Below are 22861 nucleotides of genomic sequence, written 5' to 3'. Positions count from 1 at the left end.
TAAATTTATCTGAATTTCATCTTAAATCTAAAACTTTGAAATAATAATTAAAGTAAAAATTCAATAAGGGTTGTTACTTATAAATAAATCGGTCAAGACTTTTCATTTTATAGTAAGTATATGCTTAAATATGACTAGCTTTTCTAGCCATCAGTATCTCAGAATTTACTTTCTAAAGGTCTTTATAAAGAAACTTCATAAATAATATTTGTTATCAAACTGTCTAACCATGACGCCTTTGCTTTTGCAGTTCCTCCAGTAATTAAAGATAAAGAACAAGTAACAAACGTGTCGGTGATGGTAAATCAGCTGACCAGTCTGTTTTGTGAAGTGGAAGGTACTCCATCTCCCATCATTGCATGGTATAAAGATGATGTCCAGGTAAATGAAGACTTCCAAATATGTAAAATCCCTTGCCTCTGCATGGGAAATGAATTATTCTGATGTGAATTTCTTATTAATAACAACATAAACATTTACTTCAATTTATAATTATGCATTTTATTAGGATTGGAAATAACCCCATTTTGTCCCTTATAGGTGACTGAAAGCAGTGCTATTCAGATCGTGAACAATGGGAAGATACTAAAGCTCTTCAAAGCCACTCCAGAGGATGCGGGAAGATATTACTGCAAAGCAACTAACATAGCAGGCGCTTCCCAGAAGTACTTTAACATCGATGTGCTAGGTAAGGAAAACGTTCCTTGAGAAAAGAACTTACAACTCAGATGCATTTCTTCCATAGTATAGAACTGACTATATGTAACAGTAGGGATAAAAATAAATTGATAGAAAAAATACCATTCGTTTCACTCTGCTATTGTTTTTATCTTTAATATGAGTTAACCAGAGCCATATGATATTGAAAGTTTGAAGACATTTATTATTTATAATACAAAGATGCCTTGTATTCTTATACACCAAAGTATCAAATACTCAAAATGGTACTATCTTAGGTAAAACAGGAAACTCTTACTCTTGTCAATTTTCCCAGTTTGGTGGGCAGGAAATTTTCAGGCAAATAGCTATCCAGGGTGGTGCAGAGTCCAACACATTCATGCTGTGCACATGTCCTGAAGCTGCTAGGATGTTCTTGAACTGGAGAAGGTAGCAAATCCACCTTCCCCTGCATTCTAATTAATTCTTGCAACTAAGTCAGTCCTAATTCTAATTAAGGGGAGAGAATTCTGAGAGCAGGTAGCAGCTGTAATTAATTGGGATATAAAATTTTTCCATAAGTTTGAAATTTTATAAGTTTGTAAAATCATATCTGTCATTGAAAGTTCACTTTGTTATAAAATGTCTTTCCCTATTTTCAATATTTTGCTTCTCACAATGGACATAGAATTTGTAAGTCTGGAGTGGAAATGAATGATTTCTCTCATTAGTATTCTCAAAGCCTGAAACTTTCTCTCCCCCAAATTACCATTATTATATTTAAATGTGGGCTATAGAAACACATTAAGTAATCATTTGTTTCATTGGCATGATTTTTCTTGGCACTCATTTACTCCCATGACTTTGAATTCCATCTGTGTGCTGGGGACTCCCAAATTGTTATCTCCAGCTCAGATTTCTCTAAACTGTAGGGATGGATGTCTAATCTCCTCCATGATATCTTAACTTGAATATCTTACTCGTGTATCAAACAGAAAGGTCCCAGCAAATGTCCATTCTGGTTGCCCTCAGTGACCCCCATCATAGCGACCAGGACCTCCATCCATCCACTTGCTTTTTCCATCTTTCCAACTCTTTAAATCCACCTATATGCTGTTATGTCTACTTCCTAATTCTGTGTTAAATTATCTACTTCTTTCCATTCCACTGTGCAACTATATTCGTCATTTATGAGTTTAATTAATGTAATAGCCCTCTAACTGCTCACCTGCATCCACTTTTTACTATTCTAATCCATTCTTCACTCAACAGCCCAGATGGTCTTAAAACACAAATATGATCACACTACATCCCTCTCCCACTGAAATCCTTTAGTGGCTGGTCATTCATCTGAAGAAGAAGACCGAATACCTTAACATGGGGTGAAATGGGAAGACTAGATGGTCAGGGAAGTGTATAGGAGCTCTTTAATATTCTTGATAATTCCAGAAATAAAAACTAGCACATGATTTTTCATGTGAAATATCATACCAATTTTACCATAGGAGTCCTCTAAAAGGAAGTAGGTCGTGTACTTCAATCGGGACAACAGTGTGTTATGTAGAATTTGAACATTGTAAGATTAATGTTGATTATGTCATTCATTGTTTAAAGTACATAGCAATAGTAAATTACATTATATGAGCTTTGCTGCTCACATTCTGAACTACTTTTGCACATGGGTTTCATGTGCCTCAGAACAAATTCCCTACTATCATAATTCTTGCAGGTAATTGTTCTGCTAGCACATCTTTTTATGAATATGTCTCTATATTTCAATCTAACATTTGGGTACAGAGATGTGATATGAAAATGCATTATTGTGTGATATTTTATTGCTTATTTTCTTCCCCTCCCCTCACTCTTTTTGCTAAGTCATAGATTTTCATGATAAAATGTCTTTGTTCAAGTTCCACCTACCATAATAGGTGCCAACTCCCCAAATGAAGTCTCAGTTGTCCTCAACCATGACACCACCCTTGAATGCCGAGCCAAAGGCACTCCCTTTCCTGTTATTCAGTGGTTCAAAGATGGCAAGTAAGTATCTTTTCTGTATTTTTTGCTAGGATCCAACTGATAAGAAATAGATGTGTAAATATGTGTGGTTTTTTTCTCTTTTAATTATTTTATCACATAGTATTATTAAATAAGCATAAAGAAAACCATATTGCTCAAAGAACGGTCTTAAAGTCTTTCATTCTTATGAATTACAAGGCCTTTTATAAATGTCGGGAATTTTTTTTGGAAACCTAGAGGAACTCAAAGTTAATATATAGGTAGTCCCTGGGTTATGAACGACCCACTTTACGGTGTTCAGTACTTGCAAACGGGTTCCTGAGGTTCCCCGTGAAGCTAACTTATAGTTAAATAGTTAAATTAATATTTCAAGAACTGGTTTCTTCCGTGCATGTAAACAAACCCACGCGGCATAAGCAGTTCATTGGCTCTGCGTCTTTATGCTAGCGGCCGGTCTCATTGTTTATGTGGTTGCTTACCCGCAGCATCACTTTCATCTTAACTTTTTATTTGATTTTGTGAGTCTGTGTCTACCCTTATGACCAGGCCTCCAAAGCAAAAGTCCACTGCAAGTCCACGTGAGCCTGCAGTGAAAAGGAAGGTGATTGCAGTAGAAATTAAAGTAGAAATAATTAGAAAGACCAGATGCCCTCATTCATTGGGAAAGTGTGAGGCTTCAGTAGCTGGACTATTGGAACAATTATAAGGGATAAAGTGAGAATAATGGAATGTGTGAAAGGCGGTCCTTTAATGAAAGCATCAGTTATTACTAAGCAATGTAGTGGATTAATTATTGAAATGGAAAGGTTATTATTGGTTGGTTAGAAGATCAAATTAAGTGTAGCATTTAGCCTAGCATTGATGCAACATTAGGTGAGTGTTAACCTTTAATATTGTTTTTTGAAAGTTCTCCTATCTCCTATCTAAAGTTTTTTGTAGAAGTTTGTTTTTATGTTCTGTTTGTTTGAATTCAAAGAAAAAGCACAATATTTTCTGTAACTTATTATTACAGGACAGGGGTATTATTATTACTATTATTACAGTATTACACTGTATTATTATTACCACATATGAGCCGTTATATTGATATTATCATTATTATTATTATTTTTACCATATATAGGCTGTTCATTAGGGATCCAAGTTACTTACGAATCCAACCTAAAGACATTTTTGGGAATGTATTTTGTACAAAACTTGGGGATGCCTGTATGCTAAATATCTTGTGTTCAAAGGCTAACAGTGAAAAATGAAAGATCTAAATGCAGAGATAGTTTTGTCTTTAAGTGGTACTGACTTTTTGAAAAGTAAAGTGTGTTTATGACAGCAAGATGAATACTGAAACTAGTTCTATGTGTGGGTGAAAAGGAACCATAGAAGAACAATCAGATGTTTCTCAGACTGCAAGTCTAAAGGGCTGTTGAGGTTTGCCCACACTGAAATGGCTATGATGATCTGTGTTGGTTGTGAGAACTTGATTTTCACAGGGTGGTCACAGTTCATGTATTACTATAGTTTCTGAGAGCAGGTAGCTAAGGCTTAAGTAGCAAAGAGTCAAGATTTACAATGTGTGAAATAAAGGATTGTATCAAACTTTCTACAAATTAATAATAAAGACAAAAACAACATAGAAAAATGTATGGAGGCTATGAACAGGCAATTAAAAATATAGTTAGGTAAGAAACATACTAAATTTTGTTCTTTACAAGCCATACTGGCAAAAAGAAAAGTAAAGATCTGAAAATATCAAGTGTTGGCTAGAGTGTGGGAAATCAGGATATAGTACTTCAATGGGGAGAATGTAAATTAGTACCCTGAAAGGCAATTTGTTATCTATTAAAACTCCAATGCTCATGGACTGTGATATAATAATTCCACTTTCAGTATCCAGGAGAGGGAAGCAGTCATGCATGTCTGCAGGGAGGCTTGTAGAATGATATTCACTGAAACATTACAACAGCAGAAAAGTGAAAATTGACTAAAGCTCACATTAGGAAAATAGATTACTCATGGTGTATTATGAAACACTGTGCGGTAATTAAATTAAAAAGAGTAAGATCAAGCTATGTATACCAAAAATAGCTCCATAGCTGTTGTAGAGTGAAAATAAAAGCAGAATGATAACATACCATTTATATATTAGAGCTTTAGGTTTCTTTGGGGATATATTTATGAGTAAAAATGTTTAGCAAAACATGTGACGGGGAATTCAAATCACAGTGATAATGGTGAGAAATCTAAAAGACTCACATTAGGGGTAATAGACCAAGGAGAATTTTTCTTATTATAATGCTTTTTGGTTGAAACTTTTATGTTGCTTCCATAATTAATCAAAAGTTTCAACATTAGTTAAATTTGAGTAACATATTATCAAATATTTACTTCCTTTAAAACTTAAAATGTATTAAATTAAAATACTTTGTACTCTTAGCTTTGGAGAGCTTTATACAAAGTGTCATATTAAGAAATGGTAAAGGATGCTACCATAGAAAATTAAATGTGTTTTCCATTTAATTGTGTAGTTTGACTAGTGGCTTATTGATGTAGCAGTATATGTAATTGTTCATTATGTGGCTAAGTCACTGCAACTTCTAAAAAAACTAGCTGTGGATCTTCCTGAAAGAAGATTAATGGATTTTAAAGGTAGGATTCTTAAGATATCATAGACTTTAATAACCATGATGCTTCAAATATTAAAATAAATCTGATGTAAGTTACATAAATTGAGCATCTTACAGTAGTCAGTAAATATCTCTGTATAGTAGAAAAAGACTTTCTTGACAACCATATATGAAATTCTTTTGGCATAAATATCTTCAATATTTATGATTATATAAGCATTCACATTTATTACAGTACCTACTTTTTAGAGAAGTTGGCATAATCATTGCCTTTGGTAAATAATAACTGTTAATACAATTGTGAATACTTTTCCAGCTATTATAATGATATTGGTTTAAAATAATATTGCTTGGCCTGAAGTTTCAATACTGTAATATTAAACTCTTAGCTTTTCTTTTCCAGATGATGGTAGAAATTTTGGCTGTGCAAACCAAAAAATAAAAAAACTAAAAAAAGGAATAAGAGTAAGAATGGACGAATGAATAAAACAGATAATGACAGTACTGGGATTTCTGTCAATAATATTAAACAATTTAAGTTTGAAATGGAGAAACTTTTAATCTCAAAGTGATAATTACCTAACTTCCATTAATAAAGTAGTTTAATAACTTCATTCTTCGGAATAGGAATACCAATATTATTATTGTATTTTTTTAGCCAACTTTCACTCATATTTTTAACCTTATACTGCTTTGAGTTGTGGTGTGGTTAATAAGAGAGGAAACATGGAAAAATAAAAATGTACCCATGGGATAAAATTTTTTCATTTCTAGGCCTTTATTTTTGGGAGATCCTAATATTGAACTCCTAGATAGAGGACAAGTTTTACATCTAAAGAATGCACGAAGAAGTGACAAGGGGCGCTATCAATGTACCGTGTCTAATGCAGCTGGCAAACAAGCCAAGGATATAAAACTGACAATCTATAGTAAGTGTGATTTTGTGGTTTTTATTATTTTCAACTCTCATTATGAATTGAAAAGCAGGGTTTGCTCCAGTGTTAACTGCTTTCTTATTCAATACTGAATAATTTGGAATGCTACTTACTTCAAGAGAAGGAGCCTTTCTTCATGTGTTTTACATTTCCTGACCAGGCACAGTGGCTCAAGCTTGTAATCCCAGCACTATGGGAGGCTGAGACAGAAGGATCACTCAAGGCCAGGAGTTTGAGACAAGCCTGGGCAACATAGCGAGACCCTGTCTCTACAAAAAATTTAAAAAAATAGACTGACATGGTGGCACATGCCTGTAGTACCAGCTACTCAGGAGGCTGAGGCAGGAGGGTCACTTGAGCCAGAAGTTCAAGGCTGCAATGAGCAATAGTTGCACCACTGCACTCTAGCCTGGGTGACAGAGTGACACACTGAGACACTGTTTCCAAAAAAAAAAAGATGAATTTCTTCAAGTGATTTTTCTATGATCTCACTGAAGAGGTCAAGAATTTCCTAGTTGGTTAGTATATACATAAATCAAGTGTCTATATCTTTAAAGAGGAAAAAACTTTAAAAACTATAGAAATGCATAAAATAGATTGAAGCTGATGATATGTACATAGTTCAATTGTTCTATTTTCATTCCACCTTAGCCTTTATCTTGGCCATGTGTTAATATTTTAAAAGCGTTATGTTTGTGCTGCTGTTTTCTCCCAGCTATGTCCCCAGCAGAAATATGTAGCCCTTATTTTCACCAAAATTACCACCTACCTGTGAAGGTGACTGCCAAAGTCATTTAAATTTTATGAATGGAGCCATAGATAAGTACATGAACATTATGTTGCAAGTACGAAGATTTACACAATAGAAAGGAATAGACCTCAATACTCACTGCACTATCTTGTATTTCCATAGTGTGTGGTACACAAGGGAAGTTTAGATACTTCAGAATGTCACCTCCTCACAGGATCTTCCCAATCAAAAGTGGTCACCTAGTCACTTTCTATAATATTGTGGTAGTTCATTTTCTTCATAGCACGCATCACTATCTGATATTTGGTTGCTTAATTATAGGTTTATTTACTTGTGAGTTCCTTCATTCCAAAGAATCTAAACTTAGGAAGAGCAGGTCTTTGTTTTGCATGTCTGATACACAGCAGCTCTCAAGAAATATTTGCTAAATGAATCAATGGTCTGGCGCTGCACTGTCCAATACAGTAGCCACTAGCTGCACATGGCTGTTGAGCACTTAAATGTAGCCAGTCCAAACTGAGATGTGCTACAATGTAAAAGACACACCGCATAGCCAAGACTTAATATGAAAAAAGTAAGATATCAAATTAATAATTTTACAGTGATTATGTACTGAAATGATATTTTGGCTATATTGGGATAGGTAAAGTGTACTATTAAAATTAATTTCCTCAGTTTTTTTTCACACTTTTTATTGTGGCTACTAGAATATTGCATTATATTTCTATGGGACAGCACTGGTTGGGTAATTTATCAGAGCTTGGGCTTCTGAGACAGACTTGTTTCAGATTCAACCTCTGCCACTTACTAGCTTTGTGACTTTGGCTAAATTGCCTAACCCCTCTGAGTTTCATATTCTCAACCATAAAATGGGGAAAGTAATAGCACCTATGTAATAGTGTTATTGTGAGGATCAAATGCTGGATACTTTACTTGACTTACTTGGCTTATAGTAAGAGGTCATAGATGTTATTCACTTATCATTGTCTACTTAGTGATTGTATTGTTTTAAAACTTAAAATGTATATAGAATCTAGCTTGATTTCTAGATAACTGCATTTCAAATCTCCCTTTTTAAATGTTAGTGTCTTTATTTAAAGTTCAAATAGCTTTCTTGAATCAAGGAAGTTATATTTAATGCAGACTTTAAGATCATTTATATGTGTAAATAAAAGCCTATACAAGAAATTAGTCATGAGAAGACATGTCCTCTAAAAAAGAGTAACAACACGAAGAGCTTAACTATACCAGCATCGAAGTTAAACACAAGTGTCATTGCTACCATTGACCGCCTCTTGGAGCCAAACATTTAAACAATGGATGCAATATTTTCTCAAAGCTGTTGAGTAGTCTTCTCTACACATTGTATTGTTGCCAGGATCTGCGATGAATATATTTTGGTGATTTAATAAGACTCTTATATCCATGAGACTTGGGTTCTTTCACTTCAGATCCTCGTGTTCACTCTGTATGATGCCTCCAGGCACCCAGAAGAGAGGGCTCTGTAATAATTAAACCTTCTGCAATTGTCTGATATGAAAGGCTTTCTAATATTGTGAAGTTTTGAGTATTATAAGTCAGGAAATAATACCATTTCCTTTGTAGCAAGATTGCCTGCACCTCTTTGTGTCACTTGTGAAAATAAGCCAGACACAGAAAGAAAAGTATTGCATGGTCTCACTTATATGTGGAATCATTTTTTTTTCTTTTTGGTAAAGGTCAAATATACAGAGATAGAGAATAAAACAGTGGCTACCAAGGGCAAGGGAGGCCAGAGGAAATGGGAAGATGTAGGTAAAAAGATGTGAAGTAGCAAATACGTGGGATGAACAAGTCTAGAGATCTCATGTGCAACATGAGGACTATAGTTTATAAAATTATATTTAGGATTTTTGTTAAAAAAGTAGATTTGTAACATCTTATACACAAAAAAGTAAGTATGTGAGATGATAGATATGTTAATTTCCTTCACCACAGTAACCATTTCATTATCTATACGTATCCCATAATAGTGTGTTGTAAACCTGAAATATACATAATAAAATTTATTAAAAAAATAAAAACCAGAATTTTTCACCCTTGTGGTTTATAGTTATATAGGTTTTGATAAATATTAACGTCATTTATCTACCACCACATTTATCCCCAAATTCCCTTGTGTAGACAACCCCTCTACCAAATCCCCAAAGCTAGAAAATACTGATCCATTTTTTTGTCCCTCTACTTTTGCCTTTTCTGGAGTGTCATAGAAATGAAGTCATGCATTATGTGGCCTTCTTGGTCTGACTTCTTTCACTTAGTAAAATGTATTTATGATTCATGCATGCTGTTGTGTGAGTTAATAGCTTGTTATTTTTTCTTGTTGAATAATATTCCATTCTATGGATATTCCAGTCTTTTATTGAGTAGTTGAAGGATATCTGTGTTTTTCCCTTTGATTTTTGGTATGTATGAATAAAGTTCCTGTATTTGTGTACAGCTTTTTTGTGTGGAGGATAGGTACATATTTAATTTCATAAGAAACTGCCATACTTCTGTTTCTAAAGTCGCTGAAGCATTTGGAATTCCTACCAGCCTCTTACAAAAGTTCCAGTTGCTCCACCTTTTTGTCAGCGATTGATAGTGCCAGGTTTTTTGTTTTCGTTTTTGTTTCTATGGAATTCTAGTAGGTGTGTAGTGGTCTCACCTTATGGTATTAATTTTCACTTCCTTAATTATTAATAATGCATCTTTTTATATGCCTAACTGTCATCTAGTAATCAGCCTTACTGAAATGTTTGTTCAGATGTTCTGCCCATTTTATTAGACTGTTCATGATGTTATTATTGAGTTTTGAGAGTTTTTGTATATACTGGATATAAGTCTTTTCTCAGAAATGTAATATGCATATATATATTCCTAGGCTGTGGCTTGTCACTTAATTCTTTTAATAGGATCTTTCATGTACAGAAAATTTTTAATTTGAAAAAAGTTCAAATTTATCATTTCTTTTTTTTTTGTGGGTCATATTTTTGCTATTTCCAAAAACTCTTTGCCTAACCCAATATAATGCAGATTTTCCCTTATGATTTTTGATCAAGGCTTGTGTTCCTTAGTGGAGACAGGGGAAAGGGTTAGGCCCCTCTGGCACAGCTGTTTTCCTCACGATACATGCTTATGAGGCTCTTTCCAATGTTTCTGTGAATGTACCATGTGGGGTTTGTAAAGGAAGAGCCTGCAAGAAGACCTGGACAATTTCTATGCCCCCACAGGTTTCACAATGTCCTGCCAGTCCACACTCAGTATTCTAGGCATTTAAGGCAAAAGAACTGTACTTGATACCATCCGTTATTTATTTCTCAATGGCTTTGTGGTTAAGAGCATAAGCTTTGAGGTCATAAAAAACTGGATTTGAATCCAACCTTAATACTGCTAGCTACGAAGTCTTGGCTGAATTAGTCCCTTAGGAGCCTGAATTTCCTCACATGTAACAGGGATGAGCAAATCTCCCTTGTATGTTTGTTGTGGAATTAAATACATTGAAGTAAAGCACTGGTATGGTGATGGTTTAATTTATAGTATTAATAGTTTGTAGTATAATCCCATTTGGAGAGTATTGCTCTACCAAGGGCTTGCCTGTATTCTTTCCTAGTATTACCCAGCTTTTTATAATGTTTTTGATTGATGAGAATCTTCAGGAACCACTGGCCAGAATTCGCTGCCCAGCGAACATTCGACACCAGCATGGGCACACGCTCTAGGGAACAGTAAGGCCTTGTTGATGCGTTGCTTTTGAGCCCCACCATGGCTGGTGCCAGCGCCTCACTGTACAATGTGGATTTACTCACTGTCTTTATCTCAATTCGGTTTGAATGATTGAAGAGTTACACCCCAGATGTCTGTCATGCTTGGAACTACGTGCTACCACGTGCCCTGTGCACCACAACGAAGAACTTTCGTGCCATTTGAATTTGTCTTAAATTGCCTAAGCGTTTACTGATATTGGTGTTACGATTATTCGTCAGGTTCGTTAAAGTCTGGCTTCTGTTTTTCCATTTCCCAACTGTGAAGTGTGATTGTTCAGTTTTACTCACCCATTCTAGTCAATTCCGATCCTAAATTAATCAATTGAGTCCCATTATCTACGTTTCCTGGTATATAAGACCAAAGACTTTCATTATGAAGTGATGTATTTTCCTATACATCTACCTTATTTCTATGAGGCTGTGTATGGCAAAGTATAGTGGTTAAGAGCACAAATGCTGGAACAGACTGTTCTGGTTTAAGTCCAGAACCATCACTTACTATGTATGTGACCTTAGATGAGTTACTTAACCCCTCTGTACCTCATTTTTCCATCTTCATAAAGTGCTTATATGCGTTAAATGAGTTCATATATGTAAAGCACTAAAAGCAGTTCCTGAAACGTAGTAAGTGCTTAAAGAAGTATTAGCTGCTGTTATTATTATTGTTATACATATAAAATAAGATGGCACTCCTCTTCTGAGGAAGAGCACAAATCAAATTGCAGTCACTGTCTTGCTAGTATTCAGTTCTAAGAACTCAAAAGGGACTCTGAAGGCAAGTAGGACTTGGGATTAGACTGGCATGTGGCAGAGCTGAGGATAGGAAGAACCTTCTTAACCCATGCTGTGAGTTTGCTGTATATAAGGCGTCATGACATAGTGAAAATCTTTAGAGGTGTTGGAGAAGAAGAATTAGACAAGTCAGAAAAACAAATTAGGGGCATGGTGTGGAGAAGGAGATGGAGGTGAAGACAGAGTCCTGGATATTACAAGAAAGGATCGTGGGCTGACTGTGGGAGCTAGTCCTAGGCGAATTGTTAGTGTTCCAGGAGCGGGTTGGCTACACTGAAAGCAGCAGGGCAGAAGAACCATGATGATTCAATAATTCTTTTCCCTGTTAAGTTAGGTTTGACATTTCTCTTAATTTTCCTGGTGGAAAGCCTTAGCATGTTCTAATGTATGCCTAAGATAGAAAATAGTTTTCCTTGGCAATTCTTTTTTTTTTTTTGTATTTTCTGATTCTTGTTTTAAAGTGTTACTGTTTTATTTTTTCTTTTATTGAATACACATTTGTTTTACCAGCAGTCCAGATTAACAAGTATATAAAGGAAATAGTAAATTTTTCTTTTGGCAGAAGTCAAGATAAACTGTACAGATTAAAATGCCTCAATTTAACCTGAAGAAATGGTTTTGAATCATACAAATTTTTAAGATGAAAAATAAAGACTGTCCAAAGGGATTGTCCCAGCTTATAACACATTTCCAGAGCAACTCTCAAAGAACAAAATTCGATATGAAATAACTTCTAAAATTTACTTATTTTTATTTAAAAAGGATCCTAAGTTTTAAATAAACTGCTAGCAATATCATTTTCTTCATTTAAAAGTGCATAGGTGGGACATAAACACTTTTTGAAGAAATAATGAATTTAACAAATTAACATACAAAAAAATCACTTAAAATATTATAAGGGGGAAAAGAGTTTTCATCAAAGGTGATCTGTAAATAGACTGTAGTAGATGACATTGTTCCTTTTTTCCCTTTTTGTGCTGCCAGAATTCTCAATGAGTTGCTTTGGCAGTTTGAAGACATATTTGTCTGTGCTAAGTGACACTGACATTAGTCATGTCAGTGGAGATGACAGTTGCCTTGATGGCTCAGTCTGGATCCATGCAACCTGCTGAGCTGGTCTCCAAATCAGAGGCAGATGTGCTCTCTTTTCTTCTATCAATAGTTTGTTCAACCGAAGTTGCCGGGGGTGGAATATTGCCTACGGTTTTGCTGGCATTATTCAAAGTTGTTAGTAAGTGCGGTGATATCACACTCTTGTCCAGGACACCAACTTCATCTTTCTTGTAACTCCATCTTCAGTTTCAAATGGTTCCGAGGAAGGAGCCTAGAACTCATCTGGTAGAGGGTCTTGAGCCCCATTAGTGTCGTATTCTGCATCTGCTTTTACTTCAGAATCCTTGTCACTGTCACTGTCGATGACGATCACAACTGGGGACTGCGAAGTACTGTCTCCATGGTGTTTCTTCTGTTTCTTTTCGTGATGTGTGGTTGTAGCAGTAGCTTGTCCTTCATAAACTATCTCTACACTCGGGCTCCGGGCCCTTTTTCTCCTCCTGCGTTTCATCTCTGCATCTGATGATAGGCTGTCTGAAAAGCTGTCACTCTCGTTTTTGTAGTTTTCATCCAATTCCGAGGAAGATTTTTGGTAATGACTCTCCTTTACAGGAGAAGAAAATTCATAAGATGCTTGAACCCCTTCTTCAGAACCCTCCAAATGCCGTGCTTTGTATTTTCGTTTCCCTCCAGGTTTTTCATTTTTGACCTGCCTGGCCCCTGTAGATGAAGTTGTTGACCTGTTACTAGAAAGGTTCCTTGATGTATGCCTTTCATCGTAGTCATATTTTCTTTCGATGGGATTAGTTTTCTCCCTAGAAATGTTTCTTTCAGAAAAGGACTGAATTCTATATTCTGGAATTGAAGATTGGCTGGAATAGTGACCTCTGGACAGAGCTCTTCTCCCATAAGATGATTCATAGTCATCCCTGTCCCATGTATAGCTGCTTCCATCATCATTTCTGAAACGATAATGATCTCGACCTCTGCTCCGTGACCTTCTTCTACCGTGATCACTACTATCAGCTTGTGATCTGTTTGTGCTTTCACTACTTAGAGATAGAGTTTGGCTGCTGCCAGACCAAGGGCACTCTCTAGTTCTTGATCTCTTTTTGTCTCTTCTCCCTCTAGGGCTACTTTCCCTACTTCTGGATCTTTTGCTTTCCATTCTTTTCTTCCCAGGATGCTTTCTAGGATTGTTATCATACTCACTTCTATTTTGATACTTTGAATATGAACTTCTGGATCTTCCCCTTTTCCAATATCTATGACCGTTTGGAGAATATACTCTGTCTCCGCTCAAAGATGAGGCCAAGACTCTAGCCGATGATGATGTACATGGTTCCTCTTCCTTCTTTGATGAATCAGGATGACGTTCATTTATATGCTCATTAGTTACAAGGAGAGGGGGCAGAGATGAACGTCTACGAAGATCACTATCACCTGGGTCTTGTTCCCAGGTCTCCGCTGTCTCCATTTCCTCCTGAGTACTTAACTCCTCAGAATCGGAAGACAGTTCAACAACTTCTGGGATCCTCTCAGCTTGTGGTTTAAAAAACCCAACAATGACACAATCATCTGAAGAAGAATCACTGTCATTATTTAAGTCCTCAGTGGTTTTTACTCCTTGTATCTGAGGCATGGTTCCCTCTGTGACCAGTTCTTCATCTGAACCATCAGAAGCATTTAAAAGGGAAGACGTAGCAGCATGTACCTTCTCTGACCTCGTATAAGATGGTCCCGGTGTTTCATCATCCCATGGTGCCTGACTAACAGTGGCTGCATCAATATCCAGCGCTTGGGTCTCAGAGTCATCTGAAGATATTGTTATAACTGAAGACTCAGAATGGCTCCTTTTCTCATTGGAAGGCACAGGGTAATCATAATTAGCGTGTTGGTCATACACTGTCATGCGAAAAGGAGATTGAGCAAAACTGATCAATTCATGTACAAAATGCTCAGTTAGATTGAGTAAAAATGGTCTCAAATCAGACACAAATGCCTGGCTGTCCATATCATAGCAAGTAACATTAGTCATGATGATGTGCTGGACGATAGCCACTGAAGATTCGCGAATTCCTAAAAGAACTCTAAGTTCCCGTTGTACCCATGGCACTAATCTGCGCAGGGAAGCTGGATTTCTACGGAAAAATTCAGCTGAAATATCCCTATAGCGGCCACCCTTTTCCACACTTCTAACTCGAGCACCAGCACGATAGAGAGCTCGTCTAAAGTTAATAATATCTTGTCCTTGAACTGCCGGCAAAGATATTTCCCGGGCAGTAATTGGCCTCGCTATTGCAGACTGACTCAGTAACTCAGTAATTGCCACATGTCTACGTCTTGTTGAATTGCCTAACATTTGAAATAGAACTCCAGTATCTGGTGGAGTTGTTGTTCTTATGTTCGTGGCACCCCTAGGTGCAGAAACATTTCCTTCCATTGTCACGGTTGTATGGGAGCCATGTCGTCGAACAACAGAACCATCGTATGAAGCCCTTACGATATACTCCGTGAAGTCATCGTCTCCCCTCACAGAGTGGAAAATAGAGTCAAAGGGCTGCTTACATAGTGGACACTCAGCTGTGATGTTTGACCACGCCTCTATACAGTGAAAACAGTACTTATGGAAGCAGCTATTTAAGTAAGCTACATTGTCAATTCTAAACCAGCATATAGCACAACGGCAATCTAGAGCTCCATCAGCTGCTACTGTGTGCTCGGATGCGCTAGTGCCAGCTCTGGGTGAAGAGTGGTCCATTTTAAAGTCCTTAGCGGCTTATCTCCGAAGTTGCCGGTGCTGGGGCGCTTATGGCAAGCTCCGGACAGTCCAAAAAGCTAAGTCAGTGCGGATCGGATCCGCGAAGGCAGACCTGGCGACTTCTCCACATACTTGGGGACTTGTCCACGTACCTGGCGACTTCTCCGCCTACCCTCAGAAGCGGGAACAGGTACGGGCGCTTCACCCTCCTCGCAAGAGGGCAAAGCCCCCGGTGGCTTCTTCGACCCCCAAGCAGGTACGATTTTTCTGTTTTTCGTCTTGCCTCTCCACGAAATCTAGGTTCAAACCCTCAAATAATACACGAAATGTATAGAGAAACGACGTCAGCCTAAAGAGACCTGTTGCCAGCCTCTACTAGCCAGTCGTCAAGTGTGAGCACAGTAAACATTCTAGAACTGAACGTGTTGCACTCGAAGCACAGAATTGATTGGCTGGTAGGTTACCGTGGTAACATGTGCCACGTGTTTCTTCTTAGACGCATCATTTAAATCACAAAGCTATTGCATTCTCAAGGAGCATAGGTTTCTCGAAGAATGACTTAATTAACAAGGATTCCCACAATCCTCTGTCACTGTTACATAAAATAGTGGGTGGTATTCTTGTTTGTGCCAAAGAGGAACATACAAATGTCTAGCTACGTTATGTGGGAACAGATGCGGGGGGGGAAACGTTAATTGTTTAGGCATTAGACGCCGGTATAATATTTAAACCATGGATTACTTTTCAAGTAAATTTTTCAATGTACACAACGGCGCATAATCGTGCATTAATACTACACTGCAGCTAGAAAGAAAACCAGTGCAGGAGGCACGCCTATCTCTAGGCGGCCCCCTGGCAATTCTTGCAGCCTATCAAATCAGCTTATACACTGCTCGTGGTATCCATGAGGGTCTAGGGTTCCTTCAAACAGTAACTTCATGGTTGTAAATATAGAGAACTTTGAATCGTATTCTCTGTCTTAGTTTGTTTTAGCTATTATAAAGTAAAATACCATAAATTGAATAGCTTATAAACAACAGAAATTTATTTCTGACAGTTTTGAAGGCTGGGAAGTCCAAGATCAAGGCACTGGCAGATTTGGTATTTGGTGAAGACCCACTTCCTGGTTCAGAGCAGGTACCTTCTTACCATGTCCTCATATGGCAGAAGGGAAGAGCCAGCGCTGTGAGTTCTCTTTTATAAGGACACTAGTCCCAGTCATGAGGGCTTTACCCTCTCAAGGGTCTGATCTCCTAACACCACCACCTTGGGGGCAGGCGTGTTAGCATTTCAACCTATGAATTTGGCGGGGGCAAACTTTCAGGCTATAGCAGTCTCCAAAACTTAGAAATAATTAATAGCTTCTAATTCATGGAGACAACAGATGTCAGAAATGACATAAAAATTACTGTGATGCACATACTACTATAATTAAGTGCATACTGTATGCTAAGTGTGATAGTGGTTTTTATCTATCATCTCATTGACCCCTTAGATCAACCCAATAAAAGTTATCATCATTAAATTCATTTTTTATATGATTTGATGTACTGTTCAGGGAGATTTTATTATTTGCCTCAAAATACCATGAATTGACTTAGGTTAGAAAAGATCACTCTGGAAGTAATTTTGAGGCAAGAAGAACATCAGTGAGGCCAATTAGAAGACTACAGCAACAGACTAGATTAGGAATTATGGTGGTTTTTAGAACAAGGTGGAAACAGTGAAGATGGCAAGAAATTGTCCAATCCTGAATAAATTTTGAAGGTTGAACTAGCAGGAATTCCTGACAGAATAAATTTGGATAAAAGAGAGAAAGTAAAGAATTAATAGTGACTCTAAGTTTGTGGCTGGAGTAAATAAAGGATAACATCACCACAGCTGAGATGGGAAAGTCTGTAGGGGAAGCAGATTTAGAGGGTCATATTTTTGCTATTTCCAAAAACTCTTTGCCTAACCCAATGTGATGCAGGTTTTCCCTTATGACTTTTGATCAAGGCTTCTGTTCCTTAGTGGAGACAGGGGAAAGGGTTAGGCCCCTCTGGCATAGCTGTTTTCCTCACAATACATGCTTATGAGGCTCTTTCCAATGTTTCTGTGAATGTACCATATGGGGTTTGTAAAGGAAGAGCCTGCAAGAAGACCTGGACAGTTTCTATGCCCCCACAGGTTTCACGATGTCCTGCCAGTCCACACTCAGCATTCCAGGCATATAAGGCAAAAGAACTATACTTGATACCATCCGTTATTTATTTCTCAATGGCTTTGTGGTTAAGAGAGTAAGCTTTGAGGTCATAAAAAACTGGATTTGAATCCAACCTTTATACTGCTAGCTGTGAAGTCTTGGCTGAATTAGTCCCTTAGGAGCCTGAATTTCCTCACATGTAACACGGATGAGCAATCTCTCATATGTTTGTTGTGGAATTAAATACATTGAAGTAAAGCACTGGTATGGTGATGGTTCAATTTATAGTATCAATAGTTTGTAATATAATCCCATTTGGAGAGTATTGCTCTACCAAGGGTTTGCCTGGCTTCTTTCCTAGTATTACCCAGGTTTTTATAATGTTTTTGATGGATGAGAATCTTCAGGAAACACTGAGCCAGAATTTGCTGCCCAGCAAACATTCGACACCAGCATGGGCACACGCTCTAGGGAACAGCAAGGCCTTGTTGATGCGTTGCTTTTGAGCCCCAGTATGGCTGGTGCCAGTGCCTCACTGTACAGTGTGGATTTACTCACTGTCTTTATCTCAATTCGGTTCAAATGATTTAACAGTTACACCCCAGATGTCTGTGATGCTTGGAACTACGTGCTACCACATGCCTTGTGCACCACGATGAAGAACTTTCATGCCATTTGAATTTGTCTTAAATTGCCTAAGTGTTTACTGATATTGGTGTTATGATTATTCGTCAGCTTCATAAAAGTCTGGCTTCTGTTTTTCCGTTTCCCAACTGTGAAATGTGATTGTTCAGCTTTACGCACCCATTCTTGTCAATTCCAATTCTGAATTAATCAATTGAGTCCCATTATTTACATTTCCTGGTATATAAGACCAAAGACTTTCGTTGTGAAGTGACGTGTTTTCCTATACACCTGCCTTATTTCTTGCCTGTACCTCTTTATGTCACTTGTGAAAATACTTTTATTCTTAAAATGAAAAAAAAAAAAACTGGAACAGATATCATGCTTTGGTTAACTGTGAAAAATACATATGTAAATTTCAGATTGAGAGTGTCTTTTACTCTACAATTGATTCATTCATTTTCCTTATTTACGCACTGATAGGAAGATGAAGCAGGTGGTCAATTCACCTGCAAGGATAAGATGAACATTGTGCCCGAATAAGGAAAGAAATGGAGGCAAAATAAGAGGGAAAAATAAAAGAAACAGAGGGGACAAAGGAAAAGGAAAAAGAGTGTGAAAGAAGGAAGAAAATAAAATAGCTTTTAATATCCTATTGGAAGATTGTACAAATTCACAACTATTGGTTCTGAGATAGAGTTTTTAACCTAAGATGCAAGGATAGGTTTTAGAGGTCTGAGAGCTACGTTTGTGTGTATATGTGTGTACATATGTGCATTTTAATGTGCAGTATATTCGTAACCTTTATCTGTAACCCCCTCTCTCAAACAGAAGTACAGTTTTCAGGCAAATATATAGGAAACAAGAAATGAAATATTTATTTATCTACAAGATTTAAGCAGCAGATGCTATGTTGTTCTATCATAAATTGCAGATGTTCTTTGAGTAATTTTTCTCAGTTTCATAAATAAAAAATTTTAAAATAGATCCTGTATAGTACAAATGCTATTCCTTCCTAAAACATTCATGAGGGATAGGGATTTGTCTGAACCTATATTCTTGGCTTCATGAATGTACCATCCAACTTATGAGAGTAGTCAGCTGATTGAGGCAATTTTAGCCAAAAATTTGATATGCATTTGTAGATTAACATATGACATAAATAGTCTCAATAAAAATTAAAATTTAAAGCCTGAATATCATTTTGAATTTCAAAATGATAGCTTAAATTTGTATCAATTAATTATCTTTAGCAGAACTTGGCAAACCTTTTTTATAAAGAGCAGGATAGTAACTATTTTAAGCTTTGCAGACCATGAGGCAAAATCAAGGATATTATATGGATACTTATATAACAAGATAGAAACACATTTCTATAAAACTTTTTATTGATGAAATTCCATTTCTTTGATAATTTTGAAAATGGTAACATTTTTGTATTATAGGTCTTACGAATGAGAAGAATGGAATTATATTGGGGGATAACATTTCATTTAATTAGAGTTCAAAGTTAGTAATCCCTATCATCAAAATCAATTGCAAATGTTCATCTGTTAATGGTGATTGTAATGAGATTTTACCTATTTTAGTTTTGAAAATGTCTTTTCATACAGATATTAATAGGCACTGCCTAATCCTGCTATTAATTCATAAGCATATGGTTTTCATTGAGCATATTCATTGCTTAGAAGGCATTTATAGAATTCTATTATATTCTTCTTTTGAGATTTGACTTTTAGCATGTCACTACACTGCGAGTTAACCAATTCTAGTTCAAGGTTGGATGGAAGGTCCTCAATTTTACAGATAAATAGATTCTGAATGTGGAAATTTCCTTTGCATTTGCAACAAAGTGTGACAAACATAGCATGAATGCAGTTTGAGCTTAGAAAATAAATCCACTACACATTTGTGTGGGAATTGAGATCTCACTTTTTGTTTGAACTTTTGGTTGCATTCAGAATATATAAAGCAGCTTGACTTTACTTGTGATTAAAACAATAGAATGATCCCCACAGTATAAATTTTCCATATACACACTGTTTTTGTCTGGTAATTTTAGGTTAAATTCATTTAGGAACATTATCAAGTTATAGCAAAACTCGTTTCCAAAAGCTTGAAGTATTCAATAATAGTGTTTATTTCTTTTCATTCAGAAAAAATTCAGTCTCGGCCCTGAGCTAAAAAATTGCAGTAAAACTTTTTCACCACTAAGGCATTGAACTGCTTTGTGGTAAGGCAAGCCAGGATATTGAGTTCTACATCTGAGAAAAAGTCATGGAACTGATGATGTTTTACTCCATGCAAGTAAATAAAATGCACCATTAACACTATTGCTTCAATAACACACGAATATTTTACACAAAGTGCTTGCTGATGAATAATACAATAAGAAAACAGACTTTAGCACCTTGCATTTTCATTAGCTTTGTAAACTTTTAAGCCTTTAGCTTCACACATATTTTTACCACCAACAGTTGTAAAAAAATCTTAGCAGATTCCACTTCAGGTTGTAATGAATTAGTGTTTTTTCAACTTCTCCGAAAATATTTTTGTCTGTATTTGTTACACACAGGCTTCTTAGAGGCTAATTCTTGAGTTTGTCCACATTTAGCATTGGCTCCTGAAATAAACAAGCACAACTAAGCAGTATCAGTAACATCTGTCATCTTGTCAGAAGCCAAGAATACCATTCAGAAAAAGTTGTCTATAAAAAAAATGACTATTAATGTTTCTCCCTGTGTTCTCAAGTCTTCAAGCAATTATTCTTACCGAAAGGCTAATATTCTTTAACAAACTGATTTCACGTGGACACATGACTTTGGCTGCTGCAATCGCACCTGACTTAATTAAATCTCCATTGGTAAATGGCTTTCCTTGCTTGGCTAACAAATGAGCCACTCAGAAACTTAGTTTCGTTGTGGCCTCATTTTGACTTTTTATTTTTGTGAAGAAATTATGTTGTGATGAGACACAGACATTTTATGTTTTCTGATTTTTCAACCTGTTGCTTTTCTTTAAATTAGGAATATTGTGATGACTGCTCAGTTTGGTAGTGTTTATTCTTTTAGAAAAGCTATAATGTTATTACAAAATAAACACAATGTTTTGCCATTTAATATGATAAGAAAATAATCTACACTATGCTCTGCTTTAAAAATGAAATATTTGAAGTCTACTATTCTTTTCTGTCTTAAATATGTGGAGTGCATACTGGTAATACAAATAAAGAAAATATCCTAGTAGGCGTGGCGCTTGAAATGCTGTCAAGTTCTAACTGTGCCGCTGAAATTTACAGTCAGCTGAGCAGCAGTAGGTGCAATGAGAACAGCACATTTGTTTTCTGTTGCGATTACTTAACTGTGCCATTGTTGAGTCATGGCCATAGACAGTATGTAAACAGTTGGGTGTAACTGTATCCCAGTAAAACTTTATTTATGGACACGGAAATTTGAATTTCATATAATTTTTACATATCACAAAATAGTATTATTCTTTTGATTTTTTTCCAGCCATTAAAAAACGTAAAAACTATTCTTGGCTCAGCATCTTCTGGCCTGCGAGCCACAGTTGGCTGACCCCCGATCTTTATAGCAAACCTCTCTTATAGGAAAACGATTCTATGATCAAATTTACCTCACAGTTTAGTAGATCTTGCCCTAAACTACATCTGAGGAAAAAAATATGAATGTTTGTCATTGTGAACTTATTCTAAGAATGATTGCCAGAAAATATTAAGGTACTTCACTCAGCACCCAGATCTTGTTTTCTATTATCCTTCTCCACTGAAAGGGACCAGACTCCTAGGAGAAACCATTCCAGGGCAGGAGCACGGGATATACAGGATGAACCTGGCCGTGTAGTATGTAGTCGGGCCAAAAAGTAAGGAAGTGCTGAAAAAAATAAAATGATGGTATATTAAAGGGGCATAAGAGCTGACAGAAAGAGCTCCCAATGGCCCAAACTGGATAAATAATGTAGTTTTGGATTATAGCCCAAAGTATAAAATAAGTTTTCATGAGTTCATATTGATATAAATAAATGATTGAATAAATATAAAAATTGGAGAGAGAAGACACATCTTCCATACAGAATTAATTCCACATAAATTATGCAGGTATTTCTCTCTCATGAAAGTAGAACATGGCTCTTCACCTCATATGTATGGGCTGGGAAGAGTGACTTCCATCAAAAGGCGGGGAGAGGAATTTTACAGTGGAGAAACCTGGCAGATGATACCTTAGCCAAGTTACCAAGGTTGACATCTCAGTGATGTCATGTTGATAGCATGTCCCCTTGATATGATGCAGTAAGAATCATACTTTGCCTCTGTGGTCTCCCTCTCAAAACCCACAATCCTAGTCTAACCTTAAGAAAACATTCCATAGAATATTCTATTCTAAAATTTAAAAAATTATTGAAATTATGTTGATAGGCAAATTCAGACACATGCCACTTGAATTCTTTTAAATTGCTGCAATTTTAGCACAATCCTCAAATGACCACGTTGAGAATACGCAGCAGAGATTGAGTACTTGAGTTTTTTCCTCCAACAGCATAGTCCTCATGTGGTGTGAGAGGCCAGGCATGTGGTTGCTGAATTGTGGAAGCCACACATGTAGTCAGTTAGATTAGTGAAGTTGAGGGAATAGACTCTTGGCAGTTAAAAAAAAAAAAAAAA

General features: G+C 36.5%; 1 protein-coding gene across 1 annotated transcript in view; it reads left to right on the top strand.

Moving 5' to 3' along the window:
* Window positions 1-22861, top strand: part of LOC105806753 (hemicentin-1-like) — a gene marked incomplete at its 3' end in the record, with an annotated part of 144142 nt that overhangs the window by 43914 nt on the left and 77367 nt on the right. The window contains exons 15-20 of the mRNA XM_012639958.1: window positions 251-381; window positions 541-688; window positions 2568-2694; window positions 6069-6223; window positions 13304-13374; window positions 15283-15627. Of these exons, the coding sequence (XP_012495412.1) occupies window positions 251-381; window positions 541-688; window positions 2568-2694; window positions 6069-6223; window positions 13304-13374; window positions 15283-15627 (977 nt within the window). The remainder of the gene's footprint in view (window positions 1-250; window positions 382-540; window positions 689-2567; window positions 2695-6068; window positions 6224-13303; window positions 13375-15282; window positions 15628-22861) is intronic.

Source organism: Propithecus coquereli, unplaced genomic scaffold, assembly GCF_000956105.1.
Source record: "Propithecus coquereli isolate 6110/MARCELLA unplaced genomic scaffold, Pcoq_1.0 Scaffold146, whole genome shotgun sequence".
NCBI lineage: Eukaryota > Metazoa > Chordata > Mammalia > Primates > Indriidae > Propithecus > Propithecus coquereli.
The sequence above is the reverse complement of the archived record's forward strand: the minus strand, read 5'-3'. Positions and strand labels throughout refer to the sequence as shown.